General features: G+C 37.7%; 1 protein-coding gene across 2 annotated transcripts in view; it reads left to right on the top strand.

Annotated features, from left to right (window-relative positions):
- Positions 1-1,281: 1,281 nt before the first annotated feature.
- LOC149300875 (zona pellucida-like domain-containing protein 1) overlaps positions 1,282-23,558 on the top strand; it is a 28,746-nt gene continuing 6,469 nt past the window's right edge. For both annotated transcript variants that reach the window (XM_089484677.1, XM_089484676.1), the window contains exons 1-7: positions 1,282-1,387; positions 4,941-5,161; positions 5,670-5,851; positions 13,780-13,852; positions 15,947-16,044; positions 20,985-21,065; positions 23,115-23,286. In XM_089484677.1, the coding sequence (XP_089340803.1) occupies positions 1,282-1,387; positions 4,941-5,161; positions 5,670-5,851; positions 13,780-13,852; positions 15,947-16,044; positions 20,985-21,065; positions 23,115-23,286 (933 nt within the window). The remainder of the gene's footprint in view (positions 1,388-4,940; positions 5,162-5,669; positions 5,852-13,779; positions 13,853-15,946; positions 16,045-20,984; positions 21,066-23,114; positions 23,287-23,558) is intronic.

Below are 23,558 nucleotides of genomic sequence, written 5' to 3' on the forward strand. Positions count from 1 at the left end.
TATGCACTTTTGAGTTAAGTTTGACAACTCCATGTTAATAGACTATCTCTGGTTAAGATCTGACAAGAGTCACACATTCTACCAAATCAAAATGTATGACAAATCCCTGATTACTGAAGATTATTATTGAGTTCTGCATATTATTAATTGTGTTAGGGTCCCATGCAGATGACATCAAAACAGCAAGAAAGCAGCCAAAATCGTGCTGATATTTCTTGGATATAGCTATTACAAATACTTGTATTCTTGTTCCTGTTCAATCACAATTTCTCTTTTATTATGTTATATGCATCCATGTACCCATACCATTTATATTTTCTTATTATTATTATTTATTATTAAATATCATTATTTATGTTAAATGAAATACTATAGATCCAACACAATCCCTTTACATACAACACAATTTTTCGTTATTGTTAAACTGTCAGGGGACAAGAGTGGGTTTTTTAATTTATATTTTTAGTTGAAGATGTAAAAGGTATTTGGGGACCAATTTTAAAATTTTTTCACATTATTATTATTATTATTTTGGTTTTACACTTTTTTATGTAGTATATCTTTGGGGTCTTTATAGACTTCAGAGATCTGTCTTGTAACCAAATGGTTCCCCTTGTGATGTCACTGTTTTTTTTTCATTTTTATTCACATTTTATTTTTATTTAGTTTGATTATTTTTATGGAATTTTTTTTTTTTTTCAAGATCTCAGCCACTTTGATGACAACAGAGTCTAGAGTTTATAGGAACTCTGTCGCTGAACATTTTTTCTAGCAATGTCAGTGCGGACAAACTGGCATTAAAAAACAGAAGAAAGGAATGTGCTGAAGGATGTATGGACCTCTCTTGCTAAAACACGTACAGTGATATTTAATCTTAAATATTTGAAGCATCCTCACATCTTCTCTTGACCCCACACAAATATGAAGTTTTATATGCTTGGCTCAAAAGTTTTTAGAGGTTTTACATATCTCTAGACAATATTTGTAGAAGAGAACAAGTAGTCCAGGCCAAGCATTGTCGTTTTCATTTTACTATTTTGCTGGGCCATTTCAACCTAAATTTGAGGACAAAAGTTTATCTACCACATAATTCAGTATTTAAACAATTGAACATGAAAACTGCTTCATACTCATTTGAACATTTTACATCTAAAGAAAATATGTTACACTGAGTCAATATGTTAGCAATATTTAGCAATAAAGGGTTAAAATAGCCATGTTGAGAATTACTGAAAAACTTTATAATTTCTTCCCCTTATTTTTTAATTTGCAGGCTTGGCCATGGAATCAGTATGGTTTTTATTGCTGTTGGCAGTTTATGTGTTAAAAGTGGGCACGCAGTTTAATGGATACAATTGTGATGCCAATCAACACAGCAGATTCCCAGGTAAGAACTACATGTTAATCTTGGTTTTTTTAATAGTGTTACAGTAACTTGATTCGAGACTACCTGAGGACACATCTCCAAGCCTCACTCTCCACTGATCAGTCTGAGGATTTGGAGAGGCCAATCACAGGTGTTGGCTGCGATAAAATCTATGAAGGCAGGGAAGGCCCCGGGCCCAGATGGCCTTCCATTGCGGTTTTATCGGCCATTCTGGCAGCAATTAAACATGCACTTCATATCCCTGTGCTACAGGGGATCCTCCTCTCTGGCAGCCAGTGAACATCTGTGTGATGTGCGCAGACATCCTCCTTGCTGCCCAGAACTTCTGCCGGGGCTTCTATGTTGGAGCACCGGAAAGTCATGTTATGCTCCGTCATAGAAGCCCCGGCAGAAGTGCCGGGCAGCAACGCATTGTGCAGACATTCACTGGCTGCCAGAGAGGAGGACCCAGTTTCCCTGAAGCACTCCGGGGGATCTGGATCTTAGTCTGAAAAAACTTTGTCTTATATTTGAGCAAATACAGTACATATATACCTCTTAAATCTGCATATGCAGATACCAAGTGCTAAATGAGTGTAAGATCTGTCAGAAAAGAAAATGTAACAAAGAGAAACTAACACCAGCTGATTTTGCATCTTTATGTACAGTAATCCTTAGGGGGATATATGTAATTTATAATTAATTATGTTTTAAATAATCGTACTGTGTCATTATAGATTCATTGTTAATTATTGTTACCCAAAGCAATATTAATTGATGTGAAACATGTTAAACTGTATAGATTAATCAGCATACAAAGTTGTTCTTAATTGAAATAGTATGCTCTAGTAATGATGGCTGTGTGGAGTTTATTGTTTTGCTAATAGTATTAACTTATTTAACTCTCTTATTTGGTATTTAAGAGGTACTTGTTTTGGCAAATCTGTTGACAACATGTACCAGAATACATATTTTTTAGTTCTCTAACTAACTAATCTCTGTGCATTCATACCAATGAGTTTATTCTGCAATAATGAATAGTTGGTATGGTTTGGGAAATTTTTCATCTCACTATATCTCAATGTTTAGTAAATAAATCAGAAGAATAGTGGGACAGCAGTTTATGTAAGCAATACCAATGGCACAGTTTCCAGACCCTGAAATAGACAATACAATAATGGTAATTCATTTGATAGCTAACCCCTACAATACTAATAAATATAGCAGATTGGTAAATGTACTATATATGTGGGCGTCAGAGCACACTAGCTTATTAATTGATTACTATTTAAATATATTAGAGTGCAATTTAATCTTATCATTTAAAATAGCAATTCTCTGTCATAATCCAGCACTGCATTGAATATTCAAACATGTTGATGCTTGTGGATAAACCAATTACATCTGGCACTGAACATCTATATAATTTATATATATTATGTATTCTTCCTAACTAAGGGTACTAACTTCCTCTGTGTTAATCTGGTTAATATTTAAACTAAACCGCAAATTGCAAAATACGCCAGTGTAACTTGCAGAGCCAATAAAAAGAAAGTTACATTTTCATCCATGGCACTTTCTCTTTTTTCATCAATATTTCGTTCTGCTATTTTTTAAGTTGTTAAACAAGTTTAATTAAGCCCTGAGTGAAATTTGCTTATATATGTATTTAATATATGCAAGTGTTTGAACTCTACATTTCAAATTGCTCTGGGCTTTTCATCAATGAAGTCTGATATGAAAGTGTAGATTCAGCTTGGACTAACAAAATATAGCAATTAAGTTGAGAAACTGGCAGAACATAGGAAATAGCTTGTCTGTGAAAGCATTAAATATATATATATAAATATATATATATATATATATATATATACTGTATTGGCCCGAATATAGGCTGCACTCCCCCCCCCCCCACTTGAGGTCTTTAAAGTGGGGGTGCGGCCAGGCAGGTGTTTTTTTTCGTTTTCATTTATCCCTGCTGCGGGTAAGCACCAGGGTTAGGAGCCAGATCCCCTGCAGCACTGCAGTGGACCTGGATCCTCTTCTCCGGCAGCTGTGGACGTCTGCGCAATGCGCTTAGACAACCTCCGCTGCCAACACTTCTGCCAGGGCTTCTATGGTGGAGCACCGGCGTGATATAACCATAGAAGCCCCGGCGGAATTGTCGGCAGCGGAGGTTGTCTACGCGTATCGCACAGACGTTCAACAGCAGCTGCCGGCACCTCCGGTGTACACTAACTACTTTACATTGTAGTAGAGCCTCATTTCTTCAGTGTTGTCACATGAAAAAATATAATAAAATATTTACAAAAATGTGAGGGGTGTACTCAGAGGCGTATCTACCGAAAATAGCGCCTATGGCAAGCACTGAAATTGCGCCCCTAACCCCTCTCCCTCTCTTATCACTCCCTAATCCCTCTCCCTCCCTTATCACTCTCTAACCCCTCTCCCCCTTTGTAGTTCTCACCTTGAGGTCCAGCGACGGGAGCACGAGGCTTCTGCCTTCTTGCACTGCCGCGGTGCCCGCTGCTTCACTGCTGAGCGCCTTAATATGACGTCATATTTCGGTGCTCAGCACTGAAGCAGCGGGCACCAGCGAGCGGCTTTTAAACGCTGTCTTTTTTTTTTTTTGGGATGCGAGGGTTGCTCGGCGCCCCTCTCTCTCCTCCGCATCCAAAAAAAAAGACAGTGTTTAAAAGCCGCTCGCTGGTGCCGGCACCGGGACGGAGGCAGAGGCCTCGTGGAGGAGAATGAGGGGCGCCGAGCGGTTGCTAGGCGCCCCTCTCTCTCCTCCGCATCAACAACAACAAAAAAAAAGACGGCGTTTAAAAGCCGCTCGCTGGTGCCGACACCGGGATGGAGGGAGAGGCCTCGTGGGGGAGAATGAGGGACGCCGAGCGGTTGCTAGGCGCCCCTCTCTCTCCTCCGCATCAAAAAAAAAAAAAAAAAGACAGCGTTTGAAAGCCGCTCACTGGCGCCCCTTTCAAATGGCACCTATGGCAGGAGCCATAGGTGCCATACCCTAGATACGCCTCTGGGTGTACTCACTTTTCTGAGATACTGCATGTGTGTGTACACAGTATTATAATATGTAAAATGGTTTGTATTTTGTGATGGTCTTTTATGGTTTATAAATCAATGCAAAGAAAATGAGTGCAAGCCATATACAAAGTTCTGCAGGAAGAACAGACTTGGCTTGTTAGAACGAAAGACACAAGGTAAATAATAGGTTATAGAAAATAACATCGGTACTTTGATATATATTTAAAAACCTGAGTTACATATTCTTTTCTATTTATTTCATGGATCCTGGAGTTTACCAAGCATGTTTATATCCATTTTCTGCTGAGATCAAGAGTAGAAATAAATCATAGTAACAATCACATTCTTTATGAAGTATGCTTGTGACTTATATCAACACATGATTATTTTTAATGATCAAATGTTCAAGAGCTCATGACCAATTTGAGATTCTCCATATAATATGTGTGCATAGTGCTTTGCATAAAATATTCCATTAAGTGAATACAATTTTCAGAATGTTACAGCTCTTCATTTTATGTATAACTTTCAGCAGAAAGAGACATCAGCGTCTACTGTGGAGTACAGACAATCACCATGAAGATAAACTTTTGCACAGTTCTTTTTTCTGGTTATTCAGAAACAGATCTATCACTTAATGGAAAACATGGAGATGCCCATTGCAGGGGCTTTATTAACAATAACACCTTTCCTGCTGTGGTTATTTTCACCATCAACCTGAGCACCTTGGAATCATGTGGAAATAGTTTAGTGGTAAGCAGAAACCAATTGCAATAAGTAAAAATAAGTAAAATAAAGTAAAGTATAATAAAATCCATGTTCTTTGACTCAAGCACAATAATTAAGTGATACAAAATATAATGATCAATTATCTACATACATTCAACAAACCTTTCAAACAGGAGTTATTCAAACACACTTCAGGTTTTATGTCTACCCTGGTTCTACAGCACTCAAAACTATGGAGCTGCACAGTTTTTCCTTACATGTAATTCGGACAACAATAGCACCTTAATTTTAGTACCTCAACAAAAACATTCAACAGAATCTAAGACGAAGGACTGAGTGGTGTTTGGGCCTTTATAGGAGGTAACAGTAGACAATATGGTCCAAATGGTTTTTATCTGCCATCCAATTCCAGGTCCATATTTCTATAATTGGCTCCATGTGATAGGGAAACTATATATTGGTCTACTTTTATGTATGTATTGTGTTAATATAATGTTAATATAATTATATGTTTTTTTGTGGAAACTGATAGGTATCCACAGTACCAGGAGTTAATGTATATGGGGATGCTTCAATGGTACAAATAGGCAACATATCTGGATACATAGATACACCGGATCCTCCAACAATTATTAGTTACCTGCCTGGACTGCTATATAAGTTTAGTTGCAGCTATCCACTGGAGTACTTGGTAAACAACACCCAGCTAGCATCGTAAGTATGAATTGCTTACAACTGTTAATGTGCATATCAGAAAGGTAAGAAGCAAAGAATGTAACCAAAAAATAAAAATTTAAAAAATTGTACTACAATATAGGAAGATTGTTGCCATTCCTATACAAATAGCTATTTATGTGTTTTAAAACTAAGAAAATATAGTATGGAAAACATTTGGTGAATTGTGCATGCACCTGGCTGTGTAGATGTATTTAGATTGCCAAAAGTAATCTAATCATATGAGTCATGTTATGTGTCACATGCCATCATAGAAACACATAGATCATATATTTAACAAATAAATATAAAGATCAGTAGCATATGTATGTTAATTCCATGTGAGGGAAAAGCAATCAATGCTTTAATGTCTGAAGCTGGCTAAATATTGATTGTTGAAACCATTCATTACCTCTCCGACCTGAACATTACCTCCTATTAAGTCATACTTATAGCTTCTGATTTAATTCAGAATACTTTTAGTTTATAACATGCCAGGATTTTTAGTGGGACCATAATTAGATATTTTACTTCTTGATAGTTCATGGTCTTTTTGAGTTCCATTATTAGAGATTCCCCCTTCTGACCTTAATATGTAAATTTGTCAGGGTTATCTAGAAAGTTCCTAGATATATCCATCACCTTATCAGACTGGTCCCACAATGATTCTCAAGATCTAAAATGCTGTGCAATCTGTTTGCAATATATGAAACACAAGCATTTAACCTGCATGACTTTTGGGTACAATGAACCATTAACTTTGCTACAAACATTCAAAATGCAAAATAAGCAGCCACGTAACCATTTAGGAGGAATGAGTTGCAAACCTTGGAAACAGCATCTTCGTAGCAGAAAATATGGAGAATATGTTTAAAAATGCTGCACGTGTGTTTACAAACATAAACATAACTTTTTTTAACCCCTTTCGTGACAAAGGCTGATTTTACTTTTTGTACCCTTCGTGACAATGGCCTTTTTAACATTTCTGCGCTGCTTGTGTTTAGCTGTAATTTTCTTCTTTCCCGTTTACTGAACCCACACACATTAGATATTGTTTTTTTCAGGACAAGAAGGGCTTTCTTTAGATGACATTGTTTTGATTGTATCTTATTATTTACTACTAAAAAAAGTATAAAATATGGTGAAAAATTTAGAAAAAAATGACTGTTTCTAACTTTTAGTTGAAAAATCTTTTACTCATCTATAAAAGGTAATGAAAAAACCTGCTATATGGATTCTACTATTTGTCCTGAGTTTAGAAATACCCAATGTTTTTATGTTTTTTTGCTTTTTTCTACCCATTATGGGGCAATAAGTACAAGTAGCGTTTTGCTATTTCAAAGCCATTTTTTCCAAATCTGGTAATTCTTCCCCCCATGTGCCATTTCGGGTATCTTTGAACCCGGCCAATGCAATTTACCCCATAAAATCATATATTTTTGAAAACTAGACAGCCCAGGGTATTCCAAATGCTAGTATTTTAACTATTTCCATGCACCATATCTACCACCAGTTTTTGTCAAACTTTGTGGTAGTCATTTTTTTGCATTTGTTTTTTCACACACATTTTACTTCAGGTATGAATTAAAAGGTTCTCGTTTATGTCACTATCACAAAACACCCCAATATGTGTTCAGCAACATCTCCTGAGTACAGCGATACCTCACATGAATGATTTTGCCTGGCTGTTTGGGGGCAAAAGGGCCACATTTGGGGCATGCGCATTTTTCAATGTTGAACTTTGGCATTTGGGGATCCACTGCCTATGCCCTATTTGGTACATCTTTGAGTCGGGCCATTTCAGTGTGCCCAATAAACCCATATATTTTTGAAAACTAGACACCCCAGGGTATTTCAAATGCTAGTATTTTAACTCTTTCCATGCACCATATCTACCACCAGTCTTTGTCAAACTTTGTGGTAGTCATTTTTTTGCATTTGGTTTTCCACACACATTTTACTTCAGGTATGAATTAAAAAGTTCTCGTATATGTCACTATCACAAAACACCCCAATATGTGTTCAGCAACATCTCCTGAGTACAGCGATACCTCACATGAATGATTTTGCCTGGCCGTTTGGGGGCAAAAGGGCCACATTTGGGGCATGCGCATTTTTCAATGTTGAACTTTGGCATTTGGGGATCCACTGCCCATGCCCTATTTGGTACATCTTTGAGCCGGGCCATTTCAGTGTGCCCAACAAAACCATATATTTTTCAAAACTAGACACCACAGGGTATTTTAAATGCTGGTATTTTAACTCTTTGCATGCACACATTTTACCACCAGCATGTTTTCAAAGTTTGCAGTAGTATTTTTGTGTGTGTATTTTTCCCACACACACCTACTTTATGTATGAATTTACAGCTCCTGGTATATGCCGCTGTCACACGACACCCCATAATGTGTTCAGCAACATCTCCTGAGTACAGTGATATCCCACAAGCATGGGTGTGTCATTTTTGTGGGAACTAAAAGGCCACATTTGGTACGTGTGCATTTTTCTAATTGGAAATTAGGTGTGTGGCCATCCTTCCCCCGGTGTTAATTGGGACGTTGTTGAACCTGGCCAATTCAATTTACCCCATCAAATCATACCTTTTTTAAAAGTAGACACCCCACGGGCATTTAATATGCCAGTATTTTAACTCTTTCCATGCGAGAATTGTTTTAAGCTAATATGCTAATTTTAGGACTTGCTCACAAAAATATATTTTTTATATATATATATATTTTTTTTGTCTTTTTAAAAAAAAAAATTTTAACATTTTTTTTCAACTTGGAGGTTCCCCTGATAGTGACATCAGTGGGAAATGATTTTTACATTTTACTAGTTTTTTACTATTTTTTTTTCTAATTATTATTAATTTTATTTTATTTTTTAATTTATTTTTACTAATCACACTGTGATTAGAAAGCTGGGTTCCATTGACTTGCATGGTGAATGCAGTACCTGTATTCAACCTGCAAGTGGAGCCAAAGTTCTCTAGATGGTCTGGACAATCTAGCGAACTTTTAAAATTTGTTGGTTCCTGTTACAGGGCAGCGGCCATCTTGCTTGATGGCGAAGATCATCGGCAGCTGCGGCTGTGACCGCTCTCTGGAGCGGTCACAGCCCATCCAGAGGTAAGTGTTTGGTGTCGCTGGATGCCTCCTGATCGACACGCTTTTAAAACGGGCGTCCGCCGCCATACAAAGTATGGCGGATGTTGACGCCCCGTGGAGGGGCCAGAGATGGCCCCTTCGTTCCGATCGCGGCGTTGCTGAATGCCTCGAGGTCGAGGCATTCAGCAACGTTTTTTGGGTGCAGAAAGCGAAAACAGATCGCTTTCTGCACCCGTTTAAAGACGTGCCGGTCCTGGCACGTCAATTGTCGTAAAGCATATGCTTTTCCGTGTCGTGCCAGGACCGGCAATTGTCATTAAGGGGTTAATGTAATAGCAACTGGAACAGGAGCTACCCAATCAGGGACATTTACATTTTATGTGCCATTATAGAAAAATTTTACATACACTGACTGATTATCTCTTATGTGTTCCCTATATATTTCCTAAAACCTAAAGACATAACTTACAGTGGCGTCTCCAGCTTTCATATTTAGGGGGGGGCACAGGGCCGGCCTTAGGGGTGTGCGACCTGTGCGACCGCACAGGGCGCCATGGTTGCAGGGGCGCCTGACTGGGACTTAGATTAAAGCATCGTTTTGTTTTTTTTTGTGTTTTTTTTAAAACTTTATTTAACATCATTCATGTTAAATAAAGTTTAAAAAAAAAATGATGCTTAAATCTAAGTCCCGGTCAGGGGCGCCGAGCGGTTGCTCGTGAAGTTCTCGGCAACCGCTCGGCGCCCCTTACTCTCCGTGACTCCGTCGCTGTGCCGGCATCTCATGTTGAGCGCCGGACTATTCCGGCTCTCAACATGAAATGCCGGCACCGCGGCAGAGAGAGAAGACGGATGCCTCCCGCTCTCACCGCAGGACTCCGGCAACAAGGTAAGTGGGGGGGGGTGTGTAGTTTGAAGGGTGTAGTTTGAAGGGGCAGAGGGGGGGGTGTAGTTTGAAGGGGCAGGGGGGGTGTAGTTTGAAGGGACAGGGGGGGTGTAGTTTGAATGGACAGGGGGGGTAGTTTGAAGGGGCAGAGGGGAGGGGTAGTTTGAGGGGCATGGGGGGGTAGTTTGAAGGGGCAGTGAGGGGGGCGCCAGAGGAGTAGTCCGCACAGGGCGCCACAACGCCTAAGGCCGGCTCTGGGGGGGCACATGGGGGCCAGGGACCAAAGTAGGGGGGCCAATTATAAAACGGTACATATACACTATATATATATATATATATATATATATATACACACACGTTAGACGTCCATTTTTAACTACATAATATGCACTTATCTCTTTGAAGTAAAAACCGTGATTGAAATATGATTTCATAATAACAGCTAAGTGACAGTTATTTTTCATTCTTTAATATTAGCCCCTGCTGACAATATATATATAAATATTACACCCTGCTTCCGATATATATTAATATTAACCCCTGCTGTGGATATATATTAATATTAGCCCCTGCTGTGGATACATACTTATATTATACCCTGCTGCCGATATACATAAAAATTATACCCTGCTGCCAACATATATTAATATTAGCCCCTACTGCCGATATATATTATTAGACCCTGCTGCCAATATGAATATAAATATTAGACCCTGCTGCCAATAAATATTAATATTAACTCCTGCTGCCAATATATGTTAATATTAGCTCCTGCTGCCAATATATATATATATATATATATATATATATATATATACATACAAAGTCCAAAATTAATTGGTCCTGATGAAAGTCTAATAAACAGACTGAAACGTTGATTAGGAAACTGCAGTTTCTGGAGTGATTATTTAAAGAAGTCCCTGGAGTGCCGGTAACTATTTTTGGATGTTATATATATATATATATATATATAAATATTAGCCCCTGCTTTCGATATATATTAATATTAGCTCTTGCTGCTGATATATATTAATATTAGACCCTGCTGCCGGTATATATTATTAGTCCCGGCTTCCGATATATATTAATATTAGCCCCTGCAGCCAATATATATTAATATTAGACCCCTGTAATCATCCCCAGAGTCCCTTTGTCCCCTCATTCACTAAAACATACCGCTCTTTTACTTACACCCTGTAGTTCAGGTATAGATCAAAAAAACAACACATGGAAACAGCACATGCAACTGAATTAGACAAAAAAAACCCTGTATTTGCATGTATACATAAATAATGTATGGAAACTTAGCCGATACAGATCAACAGAAGTTTACACACTATTTGACATCCAAACAACTATAAATCATTCTTTTTTATCACATTATTAAAATCCCAGAAATCAAAAAAAGTTAAAAGGCCCAAATAAATTAAGATTAGACATAATGGAATCAAACATTTGCTACTGCAAACATTTTTAGATGAAAAAGTCCAGTTTTATTCAGTGCAACAAAACAGTGATAGCCTTATTCTTAACAATATTCTTGAAAACGAAATATGAAACTTCAACAAAACTTTTAGCCATTAATGCAACACAACCATCTTAGCACTGCGTCACCAAATGAACACCTCATCACAGATAACAAAATGCGTATAGCTGCATATAACTAAGCTAAATACCACTTGGTCATCCTGTATAATGAAATCAAGAATTGAGTTTCACAAACTCTGAACCAACATCTACGTTTCCTTTTTAATAATATATCCAGATTGAAATAAGAGTAAATAACACAATACCTTTACTTTTCCTCTCACTGATTTCTAGGCCTAGAAAGTTTTGTCCTCTGAAGTGACCACAAAATCCGGATAAATAAAAATTACAAAGTTCTATTTAACCCTCTACAGCAAGTAAAGTGCCAGGAAACAGATGACCAAACACATATCAGGACAGGGTCTGCCACACTGACACCCAAATACATACCCCAGGGCAGGCTCTGCTGCCACATGGACCCCCACATCAGGATGGGATAACCTACTAAAATTATTAATTATATACTACTACTAGTATAAAAATGCTTTCCACATTGCTTTGTTGTTTGTGTGTATTGCCCCTTGTGTATTTGTGCCCCCCCAGCCACCCTCCTTTGTGCATTTTTGCTATACACCCTTGTGTATTGATTTATGTGATGCCCCCAGTCAGCCCTCCTCCCTTGTGTATTGATTTATTTGATGCCCCCAGTCAGCCCCCCTCCCTTGTGTATTGATTTATTTGATGCCACCAGCCAGCCCCGCTCCCTTGTGTATTGATTTATTTGATGCCCCCAGCCAGCCCCCCTCCCTTGTGTATTGATTTATTTGATGCCGCCAGCCTGCCCCCCTCCCTTGTGTATTGATGCACCAACCCCTTGTAATGGTTATTATAATGGCCCCCATACAAATGTGTATTAACCCCCCCGATGTGTAATTATGTCCCCAGCCTGCCAGCCACCATCTTTTTGTATTTAATTTTCCCAAGGCAGCCCCCCCCCTTGTTAATGTCCCTCCTTCAGTGAAGCTTTTGTTAATGTGCCTCCTCCAGTGAGATCTGGAGAACTGTAGGTATAAGTTAGTACTCTTAGAGCAAATAACACAAATCTTAAATAACGGCATTTTTAATAAAATACCCAAACGTATTTAATGGGGGTTCTCCTTCTAAATTGAAATGACATTTGAAGTCCCTTCTGATTATCAACTCAACTATTTCTTTAAATGAAATAATTACTTTTTTGAAGGTCTTCGTTTTTCCGCCTTAACACCGCTGCTCTTGCTCTTCTACCGCGTGCTCCCTGTCACAGAGCATCTGTTCCGTAAGTGCCCGCCCCCTTGAGCATCACGGTGCATCTTCAAAGGGGCGGGACGAAGAGCCTCAATGATCGGCATGCCGGCAAGCCATTAAGCGGCCGGCGGCTGACAGTTTCAAAGTGGCTGTAAAACCGCTTTGGTTTTACAGCCGCTTTGAAATTGTCAGCCGCATCGGCTGCAATTTCAGCTCAATGTGCCAGCACACCGGGAAATGTCCCGGTTTCCCGGCGGTGGGCCGGGTCATGGACTCATGGTGGTATAGCGTTTCAATTGGGGGGGCACACTGGGGGGCACAGCATAATGTAGGGGGGGGCATGGCCCCCTCTGGGCCCCCCCTGCCGACGCCACTGATAACTTACGCATCAATATTATTGGCCCTAACCAACAATTACAATGTATAAGACTTCATATTAGGTATCCCGTTTCAATGACTATTCTCCAGAAAAAATTATGAAATAATAATTGTCTTTGGCCACTTGGAAAGTTGGCAACTGGAAAATCTGAATCTGTATGTAATCTTTAAATAGATCAGACTAGACTTGTGCACATGGACGAAAAATTATTCTGAGACATTTTTCATTTTGTTTTTGGTTTATTAGTTTTTCAGAATAGACTAAAAATTAATTTTGCCCTTTTTGTGCCGCTGAAATTCGAAGCACTTTTTCCATTGAGAAACAAAATTCCTTACTCAACTTCACTTACACTCTCTCACACTCTCTGTGAGAGTCGCTCTGTCTCTTATGCTCTCTCACGCTCTAATTCACTCTCTTACACTCTCATTTACTCTCTCATGCTATCTCTCAATATCTCCCTACTTTCTCCACAGACCGGTTCAGAGCGTCTCTCTGTGAGAGAGTGTAAGAGAAGGAGAGAGTTTGAAAGAGAGGGAGTGAGATTTGAGTGAGAATGAGCTTAATTTTCATTTGTTTTGTTGGGGTCCCTCTTCCTTTTCAGGCATACATACAAATTGCCAAATTTCATTAAAAATAAAATGTGTACGAATTTGAATGAAGTCTAGATCAGACCACTATAAACAGACAAATGTCAAGTATATAGAATTGAATAGAATCTTGTAAAACAACATTATTTCTAATTTATCAGATCTTCAGCTGCTATTTCTGTTCGAGATGGCAATGGTACGTTTATCAGCACTCTGAATTTACTCCTCTATAATGTAAGTATAACATAGTATGTTTGCTTTGATTATCTCTTATATTTGGCAAGCACCATTTACATGTGAGTAGTAAGAGAATAAAATATCATGAATTTCTCAGAATTTTATTACTCAAAAGGGATTTTTAGAGAAAAAAAGGTTTTAGAATTGATCATTGATTAATTTATGAACATGAATGGGAGTTTCTAAAATGTTCAATTTTCTATTGACCCTTATATCAAAATCTTCCCATATCTGTTTAACTGTCTACCAAGAATCTCATAGTGTGCAGTCTATTCCCTGTAGGACTAATTTATCTAGGACTAGCTGTGGCAGAACTTGGATCAGTATGACTCTTTCCTATTACAACATTCAAAATCATTACTTTCTCAGGAGGCCCTAGATTCCTTCAGTACTCCTGAGTTCTCTTCAGCCTGGAAGATAAAAAACACAAAACAAAACAAAGAAAAAACAAAACAGAAAAAACACATGTAGCAAGAATCCCCAGAAAGCTGGGTCCAAGTCCACTCTAGAGAACATTGCAAAAAAATATACTTTAGAAATATCAGTATTTTTGTAACGCTCTCTCACACACTACTCAATAGAAAATGTTTTGGAAATTTAAAAAGTTTTATGTGCATTGTTAACTGAATTACATGTAGACTTAACCATAATGGATGCGTAAAAATTGGAGGCACCGAACGCTATGTATGTATATGTCAAACAATTTACAAATATTGTTATGACAACACGTTTTTGTTTAGATATATTTTTGGTAATTTACTTAGAAATGGCTTCTAAAAATTGTTTTCAAATGAACAGCTTTTATGTGAGCTGTTTGCTTAACAAACAACCTATATTGAGTATAACAAACAAGGAAAGTTTGTTGGTATTTGATAAATTAATAGAATATGACAGTCTATTATATGCTAGTACAAGTGTAGTGGCAGAAAGACTAGATTTTAATAATAGCAGAAGGTAAGTGCTATGCTATACTTTCTTACTACTTTACACACACACATATACAGATAGATAGTGCTAGGAGATTCCGTAGCGCTGTTGCAGTAGTGTAAACAATAGTTTTCTTTCACAATAGTGACAATTTAAATATTAATAACAGAAGTTAAACATACTGGTACAAAAGAAGAAGAAGCATACAATGTTTTTGGTGGTTGAGAAGGAAGGAAGAAAGTAGGAGAAGACTGGGTGGGAATACATTTGTTGAAGAGCAATTTGGAGAACTGTATTGATCTTGCGAATGGAGATAGCGGATGTTTTTTGGCATGCTGGTTGGGGGTATTAGGAGGGGAGGTTGTATGCTTCGCAGAATCAGTGGGTTTTTAGAGAGCTTTTATAATTAGAGTAAGAAGTAGAAAGTCTGACAAAATGGGGTAGGGAATTCCAGAATTTGTACACCACATGCAAAATCCTGAATATGGAAGTGGGAAGAGGTGATAATGGTAAAAGTAAAACACAAGTCATTCGAGGAATAAAGAAGGCGGCTGGGAGTATATTTGCATATTTGAAAATATAGATTAAATTGTGGGAAAACAAAACAAAATTAGTATTAAGGTAACATAAATGCAAATGATAATAACATAAATTAAGTCTCACTAATACTGAACACACACATATATATATATATATATATATATATATATATACAATCACAGAATGAGCATAGGATGGTAAGAGTGGGACCTTATGTATTACTTAAGTTACTTAGTGACTTGATCAGTTACTTAAGTATTTAAGTTGGCACTTTTGTATTACTTACATTTAATATTCAAGTTCCTGTGTATTTCTTGTTTTGCTATGGCAAAAAAGTTAGGAAAGTATATCTTAATATGAACCATCATGTCAGTTTTTTTTCCTGTTTTTTCCATGTAATTCCTATAAAAATATTTAAATATACAATATATCACATTTATATACAGTACAGTACTGTGCAAAAGTAAAACTAAGGACGGATTTTTTCTGCTTTTGAGAATTGCTTTAATTTGGGGTTTTTGCCTTTTCTGGGATCAGCAGCAAATTTGAAGGTTGATATTGTTTTTTCAACCTAAATTACAATGTAACTATATATGTTTATGTACATACTCTATATTATTACAGGATTCAACCTACAGAGAACAATTGCTAGTACCGAGCACAGGATTGCCACTGAAAACCAAAATATATGCAGCAGTGAGAGCGACTAACCTTGATGGACGGTATTAAGAATTTTTTTTTTCCTATTTTTATCTTACGCCCCTACTTATAAATAATGTCATAAAACTCTGATATGTTAAAAGTTTTTGTTAGATAATTTCAATCCTCATTTAAATTTGTTGGTGCTAAATTTTGCTATTAATTGCCCAACCACATTTAATTTTTGGTTCTAAAGTTTCGTATTTGTTTGCCAGATAAATAGCAGATTTGTGCAAATGGACCAAAACCAATTTTGCCCATTTGTTTCAGGCAAAAATCGTGGGGCTTGTTACATTCAGAAATTAAATTCATTGTTATTCACCATCATTCATACTGTTTCACGCTGTCTCACACTCTTATTAATACTATCTCATGCTCTCTTGGAATGTCTCCCTACCGTCTCCTCTTCTGTATCCCCGTCACCTTGCCGTGCAGCTCTGCTTCTTATCTTACATCTTCTTGTTCTTCTGTCTTTGTCCGCTGCTCAAAAAGAGTCTTTGTTCATTTTGCTGTGGACAATGGGACAGGAGAATGACCTACCTCGGACTTTTGCAAAATGGTAGCGATTCCAAGCGCATCACCTCCCACGATTGAATGATCAGGAGAGAGGGTGTGCATGCAAGCTCCACCCTTTTGCCTCCTAGTGAACTTCAGCAAAATGGAAGAGCTTCCAGGCAGATTCTTTACCTAAATCATCTAATTGGGGCAGATAGTGTGTCTATAATCTCTGTAATTTTACACGGGAAGGTTATATCCCTGTCCCGTTGTCCATGGAGAAGGTGAGGAAGAACAAATACTTTTTGGAGTAGCAAAAGAGAAAAGACAAAGGAAGAAGAATAAGATGCAAGACCAGAAGTGGAGCTGTGGGGTATGGAGACAGGGACATGGAAGCTGTCTCTCATGGTCTCTCAGAATGTCTCTCTACCTCTACCGCAACTGGAACAGAGATTGTGAGCCAGGCCTTATGGCATCAACACCTGACCTCACAAATGCTCTACTGGATGAATGGGCGAAAATTCCCACAGAACCACACCAAAATCTTGGGAAAAGCCTTCCCAGAAGAATTGAAGCTGTTATAGCTGCAAAAGGGGGACCAACTACATACCCCTATGGTGCCCCTACCCGTCATCACCCCCGGAGGTGCTTTCTCGCCTCCTTCACAGTGCCACACCTCTTTTCTCCCCTTATGTAGTTTAGGTATAGATCAAATAAACAACATGTGAAAACACAGCTTTCCAGGAATAGGTCACCTGAATAAGACATACAAACCCTCTGCTTCCAGGTATTAATAATTAACACATGAAACATAGCCTTGCAGGTATAGATCAGCTAAAAATGAACAAGCAAACTCGGCATTGAAGGTAAAGTAAATTGTAGATATAGATCACAAATGACACACTCCAAAGGCCATCCCTGCCACCCAGATTGCACACATAGGACTTACCCCAGCACCGCATTGCATCCACAGAACCTGCCCAATACCCATATTGGACACCGCATAGGACTTTCCCTCAAACATCAATTCTGTGCCATCTTTGCCCTCAAACAGTATGTCTACGCCAACTTTGCCTGCAAACAGCCTGTCTATGCCATATTTTCCCCCAAACGGGCATGCTTCTACCATCTTTTCCCCAAATCAGGCTCCCTGTGCCATCTTTGCGCTAATCAGCCTCCCTGTGCCATCTTTGCCCCAATCAGCCTGCCTGTGCCATCTTTCACCTATTCACAGATACTCATTCACAAATACTTATTCACTCAGTTACACATACTCATCCACAAATACTCATTCAGACACTTATTCACACATACTTATTTATACACCCTACCCCACCACCTTAACTGCAGATTTGCCTGTGGTGCTATCACACTTCTGCACGGGATCACAGCTAACCGCTGTGTTGCTCGCACACAGGGTGCAAGCAACTTCTCTTGTACCGTTCAGGGGAAGCAGGAACGCAGCAGAATCATCTCTGTGTCTCCTGGGCGGTACAAGAGAGGTTGAATGTAACGCAATAAGGATCAAGGTTGCTATGGACTCAAGAGGCAGCTGCTATGGGCCCCCAGATGGCCCTGCCAATATTATCCCCAAAGTCTTAGTGGTCATTAAGATGGTTTTCTGGCAAATTTGAGAAAAGCCTTTGTTTTCTTTTTGGTCAGGAGTGGTTTCACCTTGTATCTCTCCCATAGATACCATTTTTGCACTCTTTGTTATTGTGTAATTGTAGACATAGAACCTGGCTGAGGCAAGTGAGGCCCTCAGTTCTTTACATGCTAGTCTGGGTTCTTGTGACCTCCTGGATGAGTCATTAATTTTCTCTTGGAACATTTTTTGTAGGCCAGCCACTCCTGGGAAGGATTTCCAAGTTTTCTCCATTTGTAGATTATATCTCTCATCATGTTTTGCTGGAGTCCCAAAGCCAAAGAAATGGCTTTGTACCTCTTTACAGACTGATAGATGTCAATTACTTTATTTCTCATCTGTTCTTGAATTTTCTTAGATTGTTTCTTCATGTACTGTTTTTGAGACCTTTTAGCCTACTTCACTTTTAAACACAGGTTCTATTGAATTGATGTTTAGATTCAACAAGGCTTGCAGTAATCATGCCTGGGTCTATTGAACCCAGTTATCAATTACATTTGGTTCATTAGCTGATTTAGTAATTAAAGGGGGCAATTACTTTTTTACAAAGGGCCCGGTAGGGTTGGATAGCTTTTTTCCTTCTTTACATAAAACCGTCATTGAAAAAATGCATTTTGTGTAATCCTTGTCTAATACTAAAATTAGTTTGGTGAAGTGTGACAACTATAAAAAAAAATAAGAAATCAGAAAGGGGAAAATACTTTTTTCACACCACTGTGTTAGCATGTGTGTGTTACTGTGTGTTGTTAGCGTGTGTGAGAGTATATGCTATCAGAATTTGGTAAAGATGTGTTCGTGTATGGTGTTAGCATGCATGTGCAAGTGCTAGCATATAGTGTTAGCTGACTTGTACTTTAACCCCTTAAGGACCAGGCTGTTTTTTTTTGTTTTAACAATTGCTTTGCTCATGTTGCTGGCTAAAATATTCTTCTCTCTCGTTTAGTGGATCCACGCAAGTTATTAATTGTTTTTTTCAGATCCAGAAGGACTTTCTTTAGATGCAATTTTTTGATCATATTTTCTAATTTCTTATAAAAAATAATAAAATAAAACATGTCCCCATGTCCTATTTGGAACATCTTATATTATAACCTTATATTTTTGAAAACTAGACACCCCAATGCATTAATTTTACTAACAGCCTTTGTTAAACTTTGTGGTAGTCATTTATTTTTGTGGGGGTGTTTTACATAAACTGTACTTCAGAATAAATATACATCTCCTGATATATGTCACTTTCAAACAATCCCCCAATATATGTTCAGCAACATCTCCAGAGTACAGTGATACTATCCATGCATGTTTTTGTCAGGTTATTTTAGGGCTAAAAGGCCATATTCAGGGCATGCACAATTAATTTTTTCAACTTGGAATTTTGGTCCTTCTGCCTCATGTGGTATTTGAGACATCTTTGAAGCTGGCCAATTAATTTTTACCCCATCAAACCATATCTTTTTGAAAACTAAACACCCCAGGGTATTTCAAATATTGGTATTTTAACATTTTCCATGCACTTATCCTACAAACAGCCTTTGCTGAAGTTTGTGGTAGTAATTGTTGGTGTTTTTTTTTCACAAAAAATACTTTAGGTATGAATTTATAGCTCCTGGTATGTGCCACTGCCAAACAACGCAGTATGTGTTCAGCAACATCTCCCGAGTATAGTCATGTCACCCATGCATGGGTTTGTCTGATTGTTTTGGGAGGTAAAGCTCCACATTTGGGGACTTTGAACTTTGACATCTGGTCATCTAGCCTCCATGTCCTATTTGGGACATTTTTTGTGCCCGGCCAATTCAGTTTACCCTGATCAAATCATATTTCATCTCAGTGTATTTCAAATGGTAGTATTCCAACTTTTTCAATGCACTAATTGTACCACCCTCCTTTGTTTGCGGTGGTCATTTTTTGTGTGTTGTACATGTTGTACTTCAGGTATGAATGTAAAGCTCCTAGTATATGCAACAGCCAAACAATACCCCAATATGTGTTCAGCGATATCTTTTTAGTACAGTGATACCATCCACAGATAACCCCCGTAGAGCCTGTGTTCCCTGCCTAGGAATTCTACTCACAGTTTACCTATACAGGTGTCCCGCAATTCTACAGAGCTTCACTACCTGTGGCTATTATATACCAATTTATACTGGAGCCTCCACTCTGTTGGGATCATCCAAGTCCTTGTCCACTTTTCTTGGGGCTCAACCCCTCACTAGGTGAATAATGGCGAGAAATTTGTAATAAAGGCTGACATGACACCTGATATACTTTACTAAAAGCAAGCCTAGATGAGTTTTTCATGAAGTAGTCCCTTCATAATACATAGTTAAATTAGTGCAGGGAGATATTCCACATTAACCATGTATTATGTAGCATCAACTCAGACCTTCTTGCTGCAATAAATGTATAAATATATTCTTTCATATATTAATTAAAGGGGCAGTAGCATTAACTTAATTTTACATCAGTATTAAATTATATTGAAACATATTAAGACCTTACTCCTTTCTCATTGTAGCATTTCCATGATAAGATTATTGTCCTATCCATTGGTTGCTTTATTATTTGGTTTAATTACTAAATGTGCATCAGTCTCTTTTTATATTAGTTTTGGTAATAAAGGATAATATTATTATTATATATCGACAACTTTGAATGGATTCGCAATTAATTATACTACTTTCTAAATATATAGATACAAACTGCTTGTTGTATTTTTGTCGGATAATTCATGTTACATTATTACCCAGTTTATTGAAAATATTGCTCACGTACTTGCACCTTAAAAGTATTTCCTTCTTACAATACAATGTAATAATATAGGTGGAATGTTTTGATGGACTACTGTTACACCACTCCTTCTGGTAACCCAAATGATGAAATCAGATATGACCTCTTCCTCAGGTATGAGATGCTGTCTCAACTTACTTTGTTATAAGTTACTTTTTGTATTGAAATGTATGTGTGTGTTGCTGCATAGTTACATAAATAATTTTGATTCCAGTAAGTTAACTGTGGATGGTCCAAGAATGTAAACTTTTTTACAAATCTGGAAGAAGACCCTACTGTTACCATGTACTATTTGGTACATGATACCACTCCAGTCTTTATTATGACATTTGAATTATATAGGGCAGCAAAGATCTATGTATCACTTTCTAACCAGGCCAGGAAAGATGAATTTCAAAGACATTGACCTCACAGGGTGATAAGTGGTTGGCAAAGTGGACCTAGGATGCTGACAACATTAATGTGTTGACACATCAGGGTTTCTGTTTACTCTTATAAGCCTCTTTTCTATGATGCACAATACATGATAAAGCATATGCTAAAAATGTAATCCTCAAAGGGTTACCAACCCCATGGTTTTCCAAGATAATGACATAACTAATGCTAACGTTAAATAACTTGATGAGGAATAATCCTAAAACTCTGGCAGGATTTTGCCCCCCAAGGAGCAAGTTAGATAACAAGAAAATACTGCAACAGACTTTTCAGAAAATGTGAACTGGTCACACCCATAATGTTTTGCAGCATTGCAACATGATTGCAGTGTGTTTTTGTAAGTGCTTTGATGTGGGCATATTCTAAATATAATACATATGTAGAAATGTAACTTTATTACTGATCTTGGGAGGGGCACACACTAACACAACCAGACACTAACACACTCAGACACTGACACTAACACAACCAGACACATCAAATCACATGCACACTTACACAAACAGAACCAGATGCTCAACACTAAAACACATGCAATCTGGAACAAACACTAACATACCCACACACTAATATATCCATGCTAACATACCCACATTCACACTAATACATACCTGGAGACTCACAGTAGCACACATACACAAGACACTAACACACACGCACACAGAAATCCATACAAACACACTCTACCAGAGACTTATACTTACACACCCACCCAGATACACTACCGCAACCAGGGACTCAACACTGCCAGACACAGCCAGACATTCACGCTAACATGCACACATACCCAAAAACATAATCAGACTCACACCAACATACTCAGACACACAGACACTAATGCTTATAAAAACCAATGCAGACACATTAACACACACATACCCAATAACACACACACTAAAACACTAACATACACAGAAATATATCCAGACACCCACACCAAAATACCCAGACACACACAGACACTAAAATTAGATGAATACAGGAGTAAAACAAATCTTCAGATGTTCGGGCACAAATACGTGGGGGAAACACAAACAAATAACAATAGTGCAATACTGAAACAGCAAAACCCTGGGAATTTTGTCAGTGGATAAATATCACTCCCACCTATACATCTTTTTGGCATTTCAGTAATGCACTATTGTTATTTGTTTGATTTTTCCCACACATTTTTGCACCTTAACTTCTAAAGGTTTGTTTTGTGCTGGAGGAGTGTTGCATATACTAGATAAGGAGAGTATCAATTTCATCTACTAGTTTTATTTATCACCTGTGGTGTGGTGCTATTGTTCTTGCTTTGAATAAAGGAGTAAATCAGAATTTACTCAGGACTTATCACTTGATACCTATACCTATTTATCCCCGTTGCCGGCCGTTGAACCGCAAATTAAATTATCAGCTTCTAAAGTTGGATCCAGAAACACTTTTGTGTGCCCGCTTGCCCCATTATTGGAAGTTTAGTAATTCATAAAGTGTTCTAGGTGCTACGTTAACATCAAGACTTAATCTCTTTTATAATTTCATCTGTGTAATTTATTTGTAATATTATCCTACAATTTCACAAGGATCAGACAAATGGTTCTATTATTCTTAATAAATTGTTGGAGACAGTTGAAAAGATATTCCTTTAGAAAGCATTTTTCTTTTATAATGTATCATTTTGATAATTATAGAATACTTATAGCTATCAGTGTATTTTATGATGTGCTCTTTCTTATTCCTTCAAAGCTGTGACAAAGACCCACAGACAACAATCTTTGAGAACGGCAAGAGTCAAATGGGGAGATTTTCTTTTGAAGTATTCAGATTTGTCAAACACAAAAACCAGAAAATGTCCACAGTATTCTTGCACTGTGTAACAAAGCTTTGTAGAACAGAAGACTGTCCTTACTTGACACCTGTAAGTTGTGTCAAGCACATAGTTGTCTCATAATGACATTGGAATACATTACTGTAGCTGAATATCATTTTGTTTATTTGATCATGTGACATTCAAAGTGCTTTCACAAATATCCAATATTTATTTGAAGACCGACTGGATAAACCCATACCTTCAGGAAAAAGGTATATATATATATATATATATATATATATATATATATATATATTTGAATGATGAAAAATCGTTAACATTTTCGATATTAAAAACTGACACATAACTATTAGACTGTA

Source organism: Sceloporus occidentalis, unplaced genomic scaffold, assembly GCF_023333645.1.
Source record: "Sceloporus occidentalis isolate IW3139 unplaced genomic scaffold, rSceOcc1.0.p SCAF_22, whole genome shotgun sequence".
Lineage (NCBI taxonomy): Eukaryota > Metazoa > Chordata > Lepidosauria > Squamata > Phrynosomatidae > Sceloporus > Sceloporus occidentalis.